This window comes from Alosa alosa, chromosome 10, assembly GCF_017589495.1.
Source record: "Alosa alosa isolate M-15738 ecotype Scorff River chromosome 10, AALO_Geno_1.1, whole genome shotgun sequence".
Lineage (NCBI taxonomy): Eukaryota > Metazoa > Chordata > Actinopteri > Clupeiformes > Clupeidae > Alosa > Alosa alosa.
In genome coordinates, this window is record NC_063198.1 from 118234 (window position 1) to 136790 (window position 18557).

The 18557-nt window shown below is 38.9% G+C and overlaps 1 protein-coding gene across 1 annotated transcript in view; it reads right to left on the bottom strand.

The window, feature by feature from the left end:
• Window positions 1-1010: 1010 nt before the first annotated feature.
• The window catches only part of usp48 (ubiquitin specific peptidase 48), a gene marked incomplete in the record, with an annotated part of 222083 nt that continues 204536 nt past the window's right edge, over window positions 1011-18557 (bottom strand). The window contains 4 exon segments of the mRNA XM_048254240.1: window positions 1011-1653; window positions 6233-6259; window positions 6351-6399; window positions 7133-7258. Coding sequence (XP_048110197.1) covers window positions 1631-1653; window positions 6233-6259; window positions 6351-6399; window positions 7133-7258 — 225 coding nt within the window.

Genomic DNA, 18557 nt, shown 5'->3' on the forward strand with positions numbered 1-18557 from the left:
ACACCCATAAGTATTTCTGGACTAAAATATTGCAAAGCGATTTGGTTACTTTATTTGTCTTGCTTTTATCAGTTGTAACATAGTCAAAACGTTAAGAATGTCATATCAGAACATGAAATAATAACTAGCTGCCACACTCAGAAGCTAGCTACTCTAGCTAACGTTTATCGTGGCTCATAGTGCTAGGGCTAATGTAACTTCGTCAGTTTGTAATGTTGCCCAGCTTAATAAACTTACTTCTTACATGTCTTAAGTTAAAGAATTGAAAGAAATAGGAAATAAAAAAAAAAAACTTGAACGGTATTATCTGTTTACATTCAGATCTTGCCAAAGACTTTGCCTAAGTGCTATCTGCCAGTCCTGTTCAGAGTCTATGGTTGCTATAACAACCCGCTGCTGTGCTTCATACACTGAGGAGATAAGCATGCAATTGTGGTTGAAATACTCCCCAAAACAAAAGAAAACAAACCAAAATATATCTATGCAAGAACATGGGATGTTGTTGTATTCCAAACAATAAGCCAACAGTCGTGGAAGGGCATTATTACGGTTAAATCTCACTATAATCTCCTAGCTGTGCGATATGTCCCATTACAACCCATTGATTTGATTCTTGTTCTTGCCGTCCACTAGGCTATTTTGCTGTGGCGCGAACAAAACGTGACGTCACTTGCAAGGGGTGAATAATAAACCTTTTATATTATTATTATTATTTATATTATATCTTTTCATTGTTCTTGTTTTGTTATTTTGATTATTGTTGTTGTATGTTCTGTAAACTCGGGGCACTGCTGTAAAAGAGCTTGATGCTCAATCAATTTCTCCCTGAATAAAAACTGGTTGTTGATGATGATGATGATGAATGTACCAATTTAAGTTTAATTTCACTGCTGGTTACGTCCCTGGAAGTCATAGGTCAATGAAGCCTTTCTAGACCCACTCTCAATCTTAACTGTGATTTGAGAAGCAGTCTGTCTAGTGAAAACGTACAATGCTCAAAAAACAGGACATTTTTTAGGGAAGAATAATTTTATTGCTTATAAGAAAGATCATAAAGAAAGCTACACACCAACTTCTGCACTCTGTTCAAGATTGCAGGTAAATTGTTTCAAAAACACTTTTAACACCATTCAAGTTCTTACTCATAGTGCATGTAACTCCCACATCCATACACTGGTGAATCTTAGGCATACAAGGAAAGGTCATTTTCATTATTTAAGTTTCTCATGGATGCTTCAACATATCTCACTCATCAAGATGGAGAGAACATATGTGTCACCTTAAGAAGATAATTAGAAGACAACATGTAATTTCCCCACAAAACCCTTTCCTTCAAGTGAAAAGATAGGGATTGCTATTGTCAGATTTCACATATCACTCAAGGAGACAATTGCATGTCTTTGCAAAACAACTTTAGTCTTACAAAAGCAAAACAAATTTCTCTGTTCACTCAATGAAAGACACATCTGTAGAACTGGCATTACAGTCAAAGTTCAATGACAATGATGAAAAATAATAAAAAACATAAAATCGAAATTCCCATCTTAGAAATTACCCTATCATCCAATCTTGGAAATATTCTAATTTTTATCAAGACATGAACATGAATCCAGAATCTGATGTTTTTTTTTCAGTGTCCCAGGAGCCCTGTGCCTGAAACAAACAAACAATCAAACAAAAGGGAAAAATAACTAATGTTCAGTAAGTGGAATTACCCAAACGTAGTCCTAATGTAAATCTAAATAGAGATGGTTCGTCCCAAAATGTTGATTCTGTCCTTATCCACTTGGCCTGTATTAAATGTTTTGGAGGAAAGGACATTTACCTAAAAGATACACTCCAGTCATTGATTAAACGCCACTACTACCTTATTTTAGTTGTTGAGTTTTTTCATGAAAACAATCCATTCATGGCCATGAAACAGTTTGTATGCATCTCTACTCCCTCTGCCTTATCTCCAATGTGGGGAGCTAATAGCGTGTCTGAATTGACGTCACAGAAATGAGCGACACTGTGGACTAGGGCTGTCACTTTACGTTCGAAAATCAATTGCACAATCGATTGGACCATACAACACAAGTTTCGAAAACTAAAATAGGGAATCGATTTTAACCAAATATGTACACTATTAATTTTAAACAAATTAAACAAAAAGGATAGATGTAACAAAATTCACAAACAAAAATATAAGAATATAAAAGAATTGCGAAAGCTAAAAAGAAAATTCCCACCAATTTTACGCACCGGAAACAGCTGTTTCAATCAGCTACTGTGCTGCTCGTGTTTTGCCAAAAAATGGAGGACAACGTGATCAACCTGTGCGACATGAGAGAGACGAGTGATAGGCCCTAATAACTTGAGGAGTTCGATGAGGAAGTACTTCGGATTTTTGGTATATCAAACTATGGAGAAGAACAAAACAGTAGGCTATGCAAACTGTACAATCGAGTTCTACGTAGGCGAAATTTGTTTGACATTTCTAATCGTAAACACAGACACAGCTACAAAGGTCAAAATCCCTGTGCACAGCTCTTCTTGCTCCAGGTGCTGTGCACCAGTTAAAAATACAAGACAATACACAAGACAAAACATACATACACAGGAACATACAGAACATGAAAGACACATACAGAACATGAAAGACAATAACATAGACAAGTATTTGCAATTGTAACACAGTAGGCTACATTGAAGAGACTAAACTAAGTTAAGTTATGCAATCAAGCAGTATCTCAAAGCTAACGTTAGAATACTGTCTGGATGTCGAATTTAGCATGATTAGCCTACTTACAGCTGCTTGTCAATTTCGTTGAAGGGCTCATTTTATTGACTCTGACACTGAATGTTTGCAAAATCCCGATGAAAATGGAAAAGTGTTTTCCAAATTTCAAAAGTGCTTGTCCCAAGGACAAGTACGAACCTTTATTTAAACTATGTAGAAAACGTTATGAATTGCATCCACACATCAGCAGCCTTTTAACTGTGTTACAATTGCAAGGGTTCCCTCACGAACATCTTAAAGTGACAGGCACTCAATTAGACCTATACCAAGACGATCTTAATACCCCCCTTGTCCAAGTCAGCTACCACAACAAATTGAATACAATTCTGTGGGAAACACTGGAACCTGTGGCCTCGGCCTGTAGTCGCGATAGTCTGTCATTTTTAAAAAGTGGGTCCCCAGAAAAAAGGTTTGGGAAACACTCCTGTAAGCTACAGAACGATACTAAAGATCACCTCGTTGAAGTCATACAGTAGACTAGGCTAAATCAGAGCCTACTTTTTTTTATCAAGATGGGGCCAGAAATGATGGCCTTTGGTGAACAGTTTAGGCCTACTCAAAATGAGTAAAACCAAAAAATTTTCCCTTTCCACAGTAATTTCATAAATTCCAATCGGAGGAAAGAAAGACACATGCAGTTTTCTTGTTTAATTAATTTGGTAGTCTTAGGCTATAAGCCTAATGCAAAAACCATTTTCTGATATTTTGTATAGATAGACACCATTGTGTACAGTATATGCTTCCACACTGAAATCACTTGATGCAGTTAGCCACAGTTCACTACGTTTTATAACTGGGGATGGGTTTAGAACTCATCACTGTAAACTATACCAAAATCTAGGACAAATAATATCAAAACCAAGGTGTCTTTTCTCCTCACACACATGCAGCTTTTAACCTACAGCTGTTGTGATAAGTAGTGAGTAGCGATGTCAAGTTGATTTGCTGACTTGCACCTCTCAAGTTTGTGTTGCTAACCTACCAAGGCTATGGAACCCATACTGTTGGGTTTAAGTACATTTCCGAAATAAGCTAGACAATCTAATGGCAAACCTTTACATCTTAAGAGTTCCTTCTAGGTAACTATCCCGTTAGCTCACGCGTTATGTCTATCATTAGTGTTTGCAGTGCTTTTGAACATCTATTTTACCTAATGACATAGAAAAACTAGTTCAATGACAGAGTAGCCTAGTCTCATTACTTGAAGGAGAATCACCAGCAAACATTCAGCGATGCCCGAGACAGGAAGTATCAAGTGCTATATGCTATGGAGGCCTACCCAGGTCAATCACAGCCAGTGACGATTTGTCAATCAAGAGAACAGAGAAATGCGTGGAGGCATGGCAGAGGAAAATGGATTTCGAAAAATATATTGAATTTTGGTGAAAACTCAAAAGTTTTTTCCGGTTGTTCTTCACAAACTTTGGATCAGACTTAACCTCACACAAGTTATCAATCAGATTTTGTTAGTTTCAAAAGGATTTCACCATCACATCTAATTGAAATGGGTGGTGAAGCCGCTAAACTAATCCTAATATCTGTATCTAATCAAATCTAATGTTGTTTGACATGAAATTTGCTGTTAGTGCCATGTGTCTGACGTAGCATCGAGCTGCCATGGCAACTCTGACTTCATTGCTGCTTGCCGCTATATTATCCATCTTTCTTCCACCATGGGAGTCTGTATAAGTAAGTATAAGTATATATACTCTTTTGATCCCGTGAGGGAAATTTGGTCTGCATTTATTCCAATCCGTGAATTAGTGAAACACACTCAGCACACAGTGAACACACAGTGAGGTGAAGCACACACTAATCCCGACGCAGTGAGTTGCCTGCATCAACAGATGCGCTCGGGGAGCAGTGAGGGGTTAGGTGCCTTGCTCAAGGTCACTTCAGCTGTTCCTACTGGTCAGAGTTCGAACTGGCAACCCTCTTTTAAATAATTAAATAACTCCACAGTTACTCCACTAGCCACTTAGAGCTTTGGCCCTTGTTCTCCGTTAGAATTCTTGGACCAAGCCAATTTCGTCAATTTCTATCATATTGGATCTTATTGAAAACATGAAATATAGGGCTGTAACGATACAAACCGAATTGTGAGGTTGGTGTATCACGATTTTTGACCCACGGTTCCAAACTAATCTCTTTTTTTTTATGGGGGCTAGACATTTTATTAAATAACATTTTAATAGCCTCCCTTAGAACACCAGAGGATTACAATATATCTATTATTTTATATCCTGATATAAAAATATTTTTCTGAATGACTGATATTTATGACAGCACACTATGCAGATTAGCCTATAGCCTAGGCCTACTATTTTTTATTACTAACTGTACCTCTTTAATTCAGCCTGGACATAAACAAAAGTAGCATAGTTGGCTAGCTTAGCCCATCATAGTCTACTGATTGGACTGTTCAGTTTCCCCATGTGTGTTTAAGTTTCAAGGTAATACTTGTTCTCCTTGGGACAGGCCCTTTTGGGAAACGTTGGTATTGAGATGATCAGTCAACTTCAATGCAAGAGTTTTAAACAAATATGTGCAGCATGCTAATGATGCTAAGCGGATTTAATAGTAATTTAGCTAGTCGTCTTCTATGCGTCCTTGCTTTCACGATTGTGAATGTTTTATTTAAGTTGCGAGTGTTCATTGAGCAGGAGAGGGAGGGAGAGTGAGAGGGAGAGAGCGCGAGAGAGAGCGGGGCAAGGAGAGGGATATTACTTCTATACTGTTTGGTAAAGTTGCACACATAGTCTACAATGAAAGCAAGGAGAGGTATGAAATTATTTATTTATTTATTTATTTGTTTTTGGACAACGTAGTCTACCGATAAGTAAAGCGGGAGAAGAGGGTTGCTTTTGCGGCCGCATAAGCTGCAAAGCACTGCGTGAAACACTAGAAAGGGTGTGTCGCGATTCTGCCTTTTCACACCGCGACACAGTATCGTGGATATGATTGTCGCGATTTCGGTTACGAAACGTATATCGTTACAGCCCTAATGAAATATTTATCACAGGTCACACATTTTGTCCTCACAAAATTGGCCAAGTCTGATGTAACAACATTCCAATCAATTCCCATCGCAACTCTGAGATGCTTGGCCCCCTTATCACCTGTTTGCCGCTTTATCTTTTAGGAGTTTATTTTGCTGTTTATCCATGGTCAGGCAGATTGTGTAAACACCAAAATACCCCTCATTGGGGTGACGGTAATGCTCTTTTAGAGTCAACTGTTTGGCCACTTCCCTGGGACAAAACACACTGACATTATCCACTGCTATTGCAAGGAATGAATCTGAACATTATGTTGTAGGGCTTCATACTGCAAAACGTTTTTTTCTATTGGTATAAGGGTGAGTGAATAATGACAGAATTTACACTTGGGAAGAACAGACCCGTTATTTTCAACTAAAACATGATACAGTTATCAAATGCATAATCTTACCTTTAAATCCCTCCTCAGGCAAACACACTGTAAAGCAACCCATTTGTCAGACTGAGTTACAGGATACAAATCAATGTATAAAACATTTTCAGTAATATCACTGGAATTCTAATCTTACCTTGGTAAACATCATCTATCGCTGAATAATCTGCTAAGGGTTCATCAGCCTGTAAAGAGAGATTTCATTGTAATCAAACAGTTGAAATTAAACCACAAGTAACAAGTAGTGTTACTTCTTCAAACGTCCTCTAATGTAACATACAGACAGCAAATTAAGTTGTTCATTCAGTCATGCATCATATGATAAAACAACTGGTAAAAACAAATGACCAGAACTTCTTGGATTAGCCATGACTAAAGACTGATTTAACACATTTCTATGATATCCAAACAGACCAACTTGATTATCTCAGTTTTATGTACAATAGATGACTGATAAACACGTCAGAAAAAGAACACACATGTACTAATAAGCATGAGCTGAAAACAAATGTGTCAGGTTTGTGCTCACACTTCACATATTGACTTAATTTAGCCACTGAGAATCCTACAATCCAATCATGTCCTATGAAAATATATAGATATATGATTTTAAGCTTTTTTTATTTATTCATTTACTATCAAAATGTTCTGTCTTTCCTTTATTCTGTGTATTCATTTAACTTCTACTATCAGTTTTCAATGTCTCTTTTTACTTCTACTTCTCGAGTAATGCTTCTGTGGGGCGCATTCTCCAATTACAGATATGCATACCTATCTTGCACTGCCTCTTAAATTATGATTTAAATAAGTGGGTATAGATGTATAGGCTAAAATCACAAGATCTCTATTTAATTCGCTTCATACTAATTCTAGGGCTTTTGTGAATGTTCTCTGTGATACTTTATCTTAACTGTATACCTTCAGGCAGATGATGCTGTCTGGTATCACCCCTAGGCTTCCCAGAGTAGCAGAGTCATCAGTAAGGCTGCGGCCATCTATGGACAGGTTTTGGTCAAATGGAGCAACAGAAAAGGCATGCATGATCTGAAAAAGAGGAAATGGAGGTGTCAGACTGCAAGAAAGGCAAAGAATAACAATCTTACAGAGCAATTCCATGTTGTAGTGGGTGTGGAGCCTTCACCATGCCCGCCCGTTCTTAAAGCCTCTCACTATTTTTTCCCTTTCTGTGTAACAGACTAATGAAAGTATTTTTACTATTAGTCTTCCAGAGTAGACATGCTCCTTTTAGAATTTATTTCTTTGTCAACGTCTATACCTCAACCTTGCTATTTCTCTATTTAAAACCTGTTGTCTAAGATTTCCTGAATCTCTCTTCCTTTGCCTCCTCCTCACGTTTCCAGTGTGTCTGATTGAGGAAATGTCATTGGCTGCTGTTGTTTGACTGGGGCAGGCCTACATCCAATATAGCACACGTTACTTCCTGTTTTAGGGGAGAGCTGAATGTTTGGTGGATTCCTGGTGAAAGGTTCTCCCTCCGTGTTTGCTAAATTAGATGCGCTAAAAGTGTGGGGTAGGCTCGCTCAATTAAAAACGCTACCCATGGATTTACGAGTGGTAACTTCCAGTGCTGGCAACTTCCCTGTCTGGATACCTTGTGAATTATCCTCTGGCTGCTCAGGCATTCAACTGGCTATCAGGTGACTCGTTCACTCTGCACTCACTGTCGTTTTGTGCCTGCACGTTCGTGTACTATCCTTGTGCGGCTGTGGGACCTAACAAACATAGGTTACTTACAGTAGCGTAATTTGGGAATCCGACGCTAAATAGGCCCTTCCTCTGCTGAATCCTCACATTTTGTCTGTGCTCTCCTCCACTCGTGACACTAGCATCGTTTGGGATTCCGACGCTATTGCTCGCTAAATAGTCCCTCCCTTTGCCGAACCCTAACATTTTGTCTGCTGTCCTTCACTTGTGACACTAGCGTTGTTTGGGATTCCGACGCTATTGCTCGTGTGTCTACCGCTTCTACTACTCGCACTCGTTTTTTCTCCTACTGAAACAAACGTATCTCTGTCCCTCTCTCTGCCATTGTAAAACCATATGTGCGCACTTGTACACTGTACCCATAACTCAATGGTCCATTGCTGCTATGTATGACTGGATTATCTTTATTTATTTTGGATGTCCATTGTCAATTGACTCTTGAACATTGTTTGCAATTGTTGTGGATGGACTGTTTGGACTTTGGTAAGAGTGGGGTGTTTGTGTGTTTGTATATGATGATTGGGGAAGTTTACTTAAAAGGAAAGATGTTGGAGTACTAAAAATTCTTGTGAACAGATGTTTTTCAGAGTTGTTTTTTTCTTTTCCTTTTCTTCTTTTTTTTTCTCGCTATATGCCAAACTGCTGAACTGCACTTGCCATTTTCCCCAACACACTGAAACAACAACAAAATATTCTTTCTTGATTTTAAAGGCCACTACTTCGCTACAATGTCAACTCAAGCACAGACTCCCCTGATGGACTTTTTTATTTCAACAGTTCTTTCCATCTCAACCCCCGCTTTTTGCAGTACTTTCGAGAAGCATATTTTCCTTACTTATCAATGGGGGTTGAACTGGATGCCTGCAGGGGCATGCTGAAGGCTACTGAGATTGCCCTAGTAAAGATGACCCTGTTGGGTAGCTAATCCTTCAAAGAGTCCCAACAGACCAATGCATTGAATGAATTACTTTCTCCGGTAATTCAAGCAAAGGAAACCACCACAACATAAAATGAATAATGATATATTGTTTATCTTCTGTTCTTTAAGAATAATGGGGTGTGTGCTTGATGTTTTGCTCTATATTCTCAGTCAACATGCAACACATTCAATAGAAATATATTTTAAGCATTTAGCCTTCCATTTTGAGTACAAGCGTGACAAAGCCACCAGTTGAAAGGCAAGACAAGTATATTTATATAGCACATTAGTAGTAAATCATTTTAAGTTTCTTTTAAGTGACAACAGTTGGGGCAAAAGCTGCTTCCCCTTGTTTTAGGGCATGTTTAGGGTTTTAATTCACAAAATTAAGTTATTGTACTCACACAAACAGCCATAAACTAAGCTTTCCAGCGGTATATCGAGGGTATTGCAAAAAGTATCACTAAAATAACCGCATCCAAAATTGCCATGGTTCTCCTGTCACGATACGCCAGAAGAGGAGAAAATCACCTTTTTAAGTAAATTGTCACGTGCGATAGTGTGAGGGCACAGCTATGATTAGCCTTACGGTAGCGTGCCTTTAAAGCGGATGACTGACTATGCAGTTTCAACCGTGCTGCATAGTCCGAGTCTTTTTCTGCCCCCTAGTTAATACCTGGGACGTTCATAAGGTGTCACTATAGAATATAATTAATGTATTTCGGGGGAATAAGGGGAGAGGAAGTTCTGTGTTGTGTATAGCCAGAGAATGTCTAATAGGAAGCCTAGCCTACTTTTAAAATGCGCTAGCCTACTTCAATGGAAAACTTCTCCTGGTCCCTAAAATGACGCCAGGATATGTAGTTGGAGTTGTAGCTCTGTAATTGGAAGTACACTTGAACCCCTAGAGTTAGTTGTTGAGAGAAGGATGTTGCAAAAGCTCCTTAACATTATGGACAACATCTCACATCCACTGAATGAACTACTGGTCAAACAACAGAGTGTTTTCAGCTGGAGGTTGCTCCAACTGCGCTGTAGCAAGGAGCGTTATAGAAAATCATTCCTGCCCACTGCCATAACTATTTACAACAACTCCCCTTTGTGCCGTGAGAGAAAATCTTATGCCGAGAGTCAATGCAGTTTACAACCTCTTTAACAGAGACTATATCCAATTGTATTTATTTTTTAACTTGTATGTATGTTTATGTGTGATATATGTTTATATTATTTATTGCTGCAAGAAACTCTGCTTCCCAGCTGAAATCGCAGCCACCAACATGCGACCAGACCTTGTTCTGTGGTCAGCCTCACTCAAGCTTGTATACAGTGGGTCCCAGTTAAAAATTGACACTTGTGAAATGTAAGTACAACTGCAGCCGCTTGGGGGCAGCATAGTCCGCTGTGGCGTTCCCCGGTCGAACCAGACGGCGCATTCGACAGCAAGGGCTGTGATTGGCCGAGTTTTCAGTGCGTTTCTCTGTGTTTTTAGCAGCCCCTGCAACATGCTAGTCCACTGTAGCCTACGCTTTGTACATAATGTTAACCCCTTTGCAGACTGTGCCGAACATTCCATTTTTTCATACTCGATGGCCTTATGGCACAAAAAGGCTTATTGTATGATTATGCTACATGACAAAGATACAATATACCCACCACTCTAATCAGGAGAAATAGCCCTTTCAAATGGTATAAAATATAATTAATAAGTTTGAGGAGAACATACATAATTTTTAAAAAATATCTTTAAAATTCAACCCCAAAAAACACGAAAACATCAGTTTGTCAAGATTAATCTAATTTTTCTCCCAATTTCTATTGTAGATAGAGAAAAACATAGAGTGTATGGGAGATTCACAATTTTGTCCTCTACTCAGTGATAAAAACAGAATCAATGTGTCACCTTTTGTTCAAAAGTTATGATACATTTATTAGACCTTTGCAGACGGCACGAAACATTCCGTTTTTTCATACTTGATGCCCTTGTGAGACAAAAAGGCTTATTGTGTGGCCATGCTACATGACAGAGATAAGATATACCCACCATTGTAATCAGGAGAACTAGCCCTTTAAAATGGTACATATCATAGTTAATAAGTTTGAGGGTAACACACATTGTTTTTAAACAAAACCTTCAAAATTCAATATCAAAAAACGTGAAAATATCAATTTCTCAAGATGAATCTTTCTTTTCACCTAATGTCTGTTGTAGATATAGTGTGCAAAGGATAGCCAGTGTTGTGTTCTCCTCAGTGAAAAAAAAACAGAATCAATTTATCACCTTTGGTTCAGAAGTTATGATTAATTTACTCATAACAGTAACAAGTAGAATTTTTAAAGAGTACAATGTTTTCATTTCCCGGTTTGGCATCTGACCTAAAAATACAGATATAATGGTCATGTAAAAAATTAAGCTGTTTTACCATCAAAACAAGCTCAATTGTGGGGAGGACAGATAAAGGCTGAAAGACAGACTAGCTGATTGTAACTGCTTCTCCGTGTGCTTCATTCTACTATGAAAACAAGAATATAGAGACACTGGCACATGTGTTAGGTTTACGAAAGGGGAAATAAATCATTTTATTTAGAAAAGTCTTAAACAATGTGATTAAATAACCAGGAACAACAACTTCAGGTAAATAACATAAACATATGTTTACAAACATGCAGTAACTATTAGAACTACAAGAATGACAAGACAACAGTATAACAAAGATCAACAAATCTTACATGGTGAACAAAACATCAACTCATACTAACATTCACACACATATATATAAACAATTAAAACGTTAGAAGAAATTCAATACATTTAACAACCATACAGCATATAATTTGATACAATATATAATTATCCATATCATATGCCCCACACATAAGGTGATACACTAACGCCACATTCACACCAGATCCGTGGTGTGTGCATTGTCACAGCTGTGGCATGGTTGTGTGTGTGTGTGTGTGTGTGTGTGTGTGTGTGTGTGTGTGTGTGTGTGCACGCGTGTGTGTGTGCACGCGTGTGTGTGTGTCCATCTAAGCCTAGCAGACGATGGGGTGTAAATGCTATTGGAGTTGGTGTCTCTGTCTGTGTTGGAAGGATAGGCAAAGTGTATGCTTTCTACCTGACATGGGACTTGCCCAAACTCAAAATAAAGAAATTGTCAGATAAGAAATATAGAAATTGAATTATAAATCTAACCAAACTATTATCACTATAATCCCTCTCATTATTGTTATAAGCAACACTCTTATCACAACCAGAAATGTGCTTGCGCCCAGATGGACGCACACACACACACACACAAACATGCTTACCCAGCTGAGGATGATGGAAGATTATCTCCCTCTGTAGCACATCATTGTCTTCTTCTTCATCCAGAAGCTACCCATCCATGTCCCATGTCCATGCCATCGTGGTCCTTGGGGTCATATTTGCCATCAGCAGTCGGCTGCTTTCACCCCAGTTGCATGTACTTCTCTCCCTCCATCTAAAATAACAAATCACAGGTCTGATAGTGAATAGGTTGTTTAGTTTTATTTTACATTACTTCCACATAATCTTAATCACCACCAACCATGACTCTTTTCACTAAAAGTATTATTGTCACTGGAGAACTCCAATATTGCTTGGAGAGGTAACATTAGTCTCAGAGCTCACTACAGTAAGTGTTATTGCCTTGGCTAAACCATACATAGCATACCAGCTTACAAGCAAAAATTGATTTATTAACAGGAGTCAGGAGATGACAGAAAACATCTAAACAGCATATGCATACACATACACACCGTGCATAGGCTACTGCAGTTAAGTAAAGACAAAACACCCCTTAGAAAATAATGTGTTGGCGAGTAGGCTTGGGTGTATGAGCTCCCATCATAGTTAGCCACCCAAAACCTCATAATCGTGGCAGCCAACCTTACAGCCTAAAAGCTAAACAATACTAAAACACATTTATAACAAATCTTCAGTCATGTATTCATGAAAACAGCAGTCAATGAATAAAATCCTTAAGTTACACCATCGGTGATCAACACAGTCTTCACGCCGGTAACAGTAACATTAACGTTGTCATTCATGTCAGATGTTTCTATCTAAGTAAGCTAAGCAACTTGGCTACAAACAACTGTAAATTGTGCTATACATATTACTGAAGGAATGAAAGGTTTATTTGACAATAAAAATACCGATTAGGTCTACTTGACATAAAGTTGGCAGTCATGAAGCACGGAGTGAACTTTATCTCGACTACTCGTCAAGGACATGTTACAGCCTCTCCTGATGCTAACGTTACCTAACTTAGCTAGTTTTCTATCAGATGACAAGCAAGCAACATCGTTCAAAATAGAACAAATCGTTAAAGTTTCAGTCTTAGTAGGTCTGTAATCTTGGTTGACATATAGTACCCCCCCAAAAATGACTGAAAATTATGAGTTTACTAAAGATTACGGTATGCTAAAATACCAGCTGTCATCAGCTGAAGTGAACACACACACACATTATGTTACGGCCATGCATACAAGGTGTAATTACCAGCAAAAATAACTTTTAAAAACGATTTTGAAGTAATAACATGGATAACAAGTAATAATAACATAAAAAGACTTGTTTTTACCTCAGATGATCCAGTAGTTTCTCCTTTAGACGACGTCAAGATCAACGATGCATAGTGCTTCCTGCTGTTTTTCCTCTAGTGGAGGGAGACGTCAACTCTTGATTTTTCCTTCACGTAGTAAAAGAAATTCGCGCCACAAATCCCTTAACCAATCATATCGCCAGAAAGCCTATGATGTGACGTTTTTGAGGAAGTTTTCAGTGATAAAATTGGCTGGGGTATGGCGGAGTTATTACACTGAACGTCATCGGTACTGGGGTACCGAAATTAGAATGGGCCGTCTGCAAAGGGTTAAACATAGTTTTGGATTCAGTGGCAAGATTTCTTGATTGTACAGTGCCTGTCTCTCAGTAATGTTTTAAAATGAGAGCTTCGTCAGCTGGCAGTAGGCTACTTTGTCGGTAGTCGTGAGAATTTCGCTTGCTAACGGAACATAAATATGCTGCCCAGAAACCTTGTGAATAGTTCTGATTTTTTTACTATACTAACGAGGTTGAAATATAGATGCCTACAGCATCTCCTTAACAGTAATGTTAACAAAATGACAGCATTCATATGACAAAGGAAAACGAATTCGGTCACTCAAGACTGTGCCACAGCAACCAGTGTAGGCTACAGTCCTACCTAATAGGCCTACTCGAAGCAGATAGCGTTGTCTGACGGTAGAGTGGGTTAATGCACATATTTCCAGAACAGGTCTGCAACTTTCAGGCAGTTCTGAGTTCGAATCTAGGCAGGAGCAGAGCCATATAAAGGCCTAGGCCTATTGTTATCATTTTTTGCAAGGTGTTGCTCCTGGCAATACTTGTTTATTAGACGTTTGGTGATTAATTGATAGCTGTTTTTAGGACACGTTAAACGTTCTTTATAATGAGCGCATAAATCGACTGTTACGCGCTGTTACAACTGTAGGCTACAATGATTGCAATACAAAAATATGCGCGTGTTAGTTTAGTTAGTTTTGTGATGTTTTGCACTTTTGCCTCATGTGTTTTCAGGTTTGAGGGCTTTTTTGGCAAGATTGACCTGGGTTAGACTCTGCATATGTTATTTCTCCGTAGGCTATGGAAAATAAAGTCAATTTTCGACACACGTCTGTTATTAGTTCAATAAGAAGTGTTGCTTGTTAAAACATGTGACTAGTGAAACTCAAATGATTTTAGAAATATTTAGCCAAAGCCAAAAAGTGTTAGAGAGAAGGAGACACGCCGGTGCAGCTCAGATGTCTTCTTAATTTTCTTTATTCTTTAGTAAAAGGTGCAGAACATTATTAAACTTTAAAGACAGAATACGCACGCAGGCACAACTAGGCTACTTGTTGTTTTCTTTTACTAGGCTATCTATATATGGTTATCAGCACACATGTTGGGCTAATTCACTAGTTATGGATATCACAAGTTTAAACAACGAAAACAGAAAGGATGGAGGCAGCAAAGCTAGAGGAGTTATTCCAGATGGGCAAGAACAAGGTAGGCAATTGGTGTGCTTGTCAGAACATTAGATTACAGCTGTTTAAAGCCAGGCGTCCACGATGCAGCTAGAACAAAACTAAAGGTAACTTTAGCTATAGGGCTGTATCAATTTGTCCAAATGAATAGGTCATCGTGAGGCGTTGTTGTTGTATTATTGCATGTGGATATTGTTATGCTATGTAGGCTACTTTTTTTGCAATGCACGGACCTAAAACCGGGAAACGGACAAATATTGTACATGCGTAAATTTGTTTTTGCGGGGGTGGGGGTGGGTGTACGTACCATAGCGCTCTCTCTCTCTCTCTCTCTCACACTGTGTCTCTGTGTTATGGACATTGTTATGCACATTATTGACTGCAGTTTATTCTCATCAATGTCAGTCCATGAATGCATATTGATCAGTTGTTAACTAATACTGTAGGCCTAGAAGTTGCATTTGAAAATGTTACTGTTGTAGGCTTTTTGTTTTTTATTTCAGCCACACTGTTTTAAAGTGGTTAGGACCATTATTTCACAGCAATTTTGAATAAGCCATAGCCTACTGCAATACCGATTTCATGGTTGCACCATGCACATGTTCGCCGATTATGTGGCCCTCAGTAACATATAAATTCAATGATGTGGCCCTCTATGAAAATGAGTTTGACACCCCTGCTCTAAAATATCTGTCCTGGCCTGGTTGCACCGGATTGTGGCCAAACGACAGAAGCGCGGAGAACCTTCCTTTGTCTACCAAAAAATGTTACTTTGTGCCCCGCGCTCCCCCACTGCTTGTGAAAGAATGGGGTGGGGGAGGGGGGCTTAACGTGAAAAAGCTTAATGTTCCAAAACGGCAACAAGTCATAATGGTAGGCTACAGGAAGTGGGGGGAGGGTATGGGATGACCAGAGCCGTCTTCGCTGTGCTATTCAGAAAGCATCTTCTATTGTCTTTCCAGGCGCACACAGCTCATTATAGCCTATCGAGTGCCTTAACAGGTAGGCTCTGCTCTTGGGTTTGGCCTCACAGCGAACTCAACCCTCTTGTTGCTTGCAGTTTGTTAAATAAAGCGATGCAGATTACATTATTTATTTCTGATTAATTGCGTCTTTTGATGTCTTTTGCAACATCTGCTTGTTAGGCTGGGCTACTGTCAATGTCCTGTACAGGTAAATGTTCAACAATTGCTGGTGTAGGCCTACAGGCTATAATCAATTAGGGACTGTTTAGGGGCTACCGGAGGAGTTTTATAATAATAATAATAATAATAATAATAATAATAATAAGCTTTATTTGTATAGCACCTTTCATACACAGAATGCAGCTCAAAGTGCTTTACATTTGAAGCATGTAACACAATAATAGTCAGTCAGTCATTATCAATCACTTTTCTTCATTGCTGGGGCTGTTTATGATCCACTCAGCAACATATCAAAAATATAGAAAATGACGTCATAAGACTGGCAGCCTTAACCCTCTTACCCCCCACAAGCACGCCATATGGCAACTGTGGCAAGGAAAAACTCCCATATTCCAGGAAGAAACCTTGAGCAGAACCTGACTTAATAGGGGAGCCCACCTGCTTCTGGCTGGCTAAGCCCTCAATAGTAGCAGATGTAGAATAATCTGAAAAAGTAGTCTACAGGATAAGATGAGTTAACTAAAAGCTTTCCTGTACAGGTATGTTTTCAGATCTTTTTTAAAAATATTATTGAACTCGCCTGCTTGATGTACAGAGGCAGGGTGTTCCATAGTTTGGGGGCATAATGGATAAAAGCAGCTTCTCCACTTTGTTTGTGGAGCACTTTGGGTATGATTAAAAGATTACAATTGGATGATCTAAGTTTCCTTTGTGGTTGATAAGATATTAAAAGCTCAGAGATATATGAAGGGAGCTTTAGTCAAAAAGACCCTCCCTCGCCAGCAAGAAATTTTTCTATGACCCTCCAAAGTGATTGAGAAAAAAAACGCATGACCCTCCCCAGTCCCAACAATTTAGGCTATTGATGCCTTCTGTAGGCTACTGGGTCAATTTGGGAGCTTGCATGCTACGACTCCTTCCTTGAAATGCCTTGAAAAGGCTGTTGTTTGCATAATTTCACAATAATCACCGGGACCGAAACAAACCTGTTAACTTCTCCCGGGTTTATCGCGTATTTTAAGTTTTTCCTCGCTGTCTTAGGAGGAGCTGCAGGGCCGTCGCAAGGGGGTGCGAGGCCCTGTGCGAACTTGACAGATGCATGAACTTACGTGCATGAAATCATGCGATAGCTTACTTTACACATAGCCAAGGCTACCGCCGGTGCATTTTAATAGTAGCCTAGTCTAATAAGCTACACCAGCTTGTCTGTAAGAGGGGAAATTGTATAGCCTATAACATTAGCTTAGAGTCACATATTTGGCCATATGGTGTTTATCATAGGCTACATCACGAAACCAAATAGTGTAACAAAGGCGAACACTTTAACAGGGGAAATTAATTGGGCATTATCATAGGCTACATCACGAAACCAAATAGTGTAACAAAGGCGAACACTTTAACAGGGGAAATTAATTGGGCATGAATCATTGTGCTGAACGGTATTTGTCAATGAGCAGAAACACACACGACATTCAAACTGTTGATAAGATATGCACTATGGAAACTGGTCTGTAGGCTAACATTGGACAAATAAATGACACAGACTCGCAATATCTTGATTTGCCGCAAACTCAGCAATGAAATCATAGGCCAGTTTGCAGGTAGCATAACGTCTTTTTCAATTAATAGAAGGAAGAGCCCAGTCTCTCCTGTGACATTGAGGTGCGCAAATAGTTTTTAATAGCCTGTTCAACTTCGAAAAGCTTCGTTCACCCGATGCCAGTCACTGATCGCAATTTCAAATTTCGGAAGCTTCGCTTCAATCTTTTAAGTTTTAAGTGCAGTAGGCCCCTATCTGCCCCCTTTGGAATTATATCTCGAGCCTATTATAAGGTCCAGTGCGTTATGTCCTGGGATTCGGACATGCTCAAAAAGAAAAGAAAAAAAAAAAAAAAAACATTTTTTATAGACGGTTATGAGGAGCAATATGAGTCGTGTCATTCAGACTCAACCCTCTTGTTGCTTTGATATCTTTTTTTGTTGTCGTTTGAACGCCGGCAAGCAGGCGTGTTGCGGTTGCAATTTAAGTGAAATTTCTACAGTAGGCCTACAACATGCTTGTTAGGCTGGGCTACTGTCAATGTACTTGTACAGGTAAATGTTCAACAATTGCTTGTGTACAGGCTATAATCAATTAGCTAAATCATTTGTCTAGCTGTTTTAAAAAAAAATCGTGCTCCATTCAAACGCAAAAGGTGCTTTGATATCTTTTTCGTTTGAACGTCGGCAAGCAGGCATACTGCGGTTGCAATGAATGAGGATAATTGGTTTTATCTGCGGATTTATTTTTTGCATTATTTTGAATATGACTCACTCCAGTCTCAACAGCACGTATACTTTTTCCACACGCATCTAAGTTCTAACACACATATCCCCTCTCGCTTTCTCTCTCTCCATCCCTGCGCACGATGCTTTCTTAAAGGAGCTGCACCATCTTACAACAATTGCATCTACATTTTCATATTAGAATGTTTTGTCAAGTGTAAGCTTAAACTAC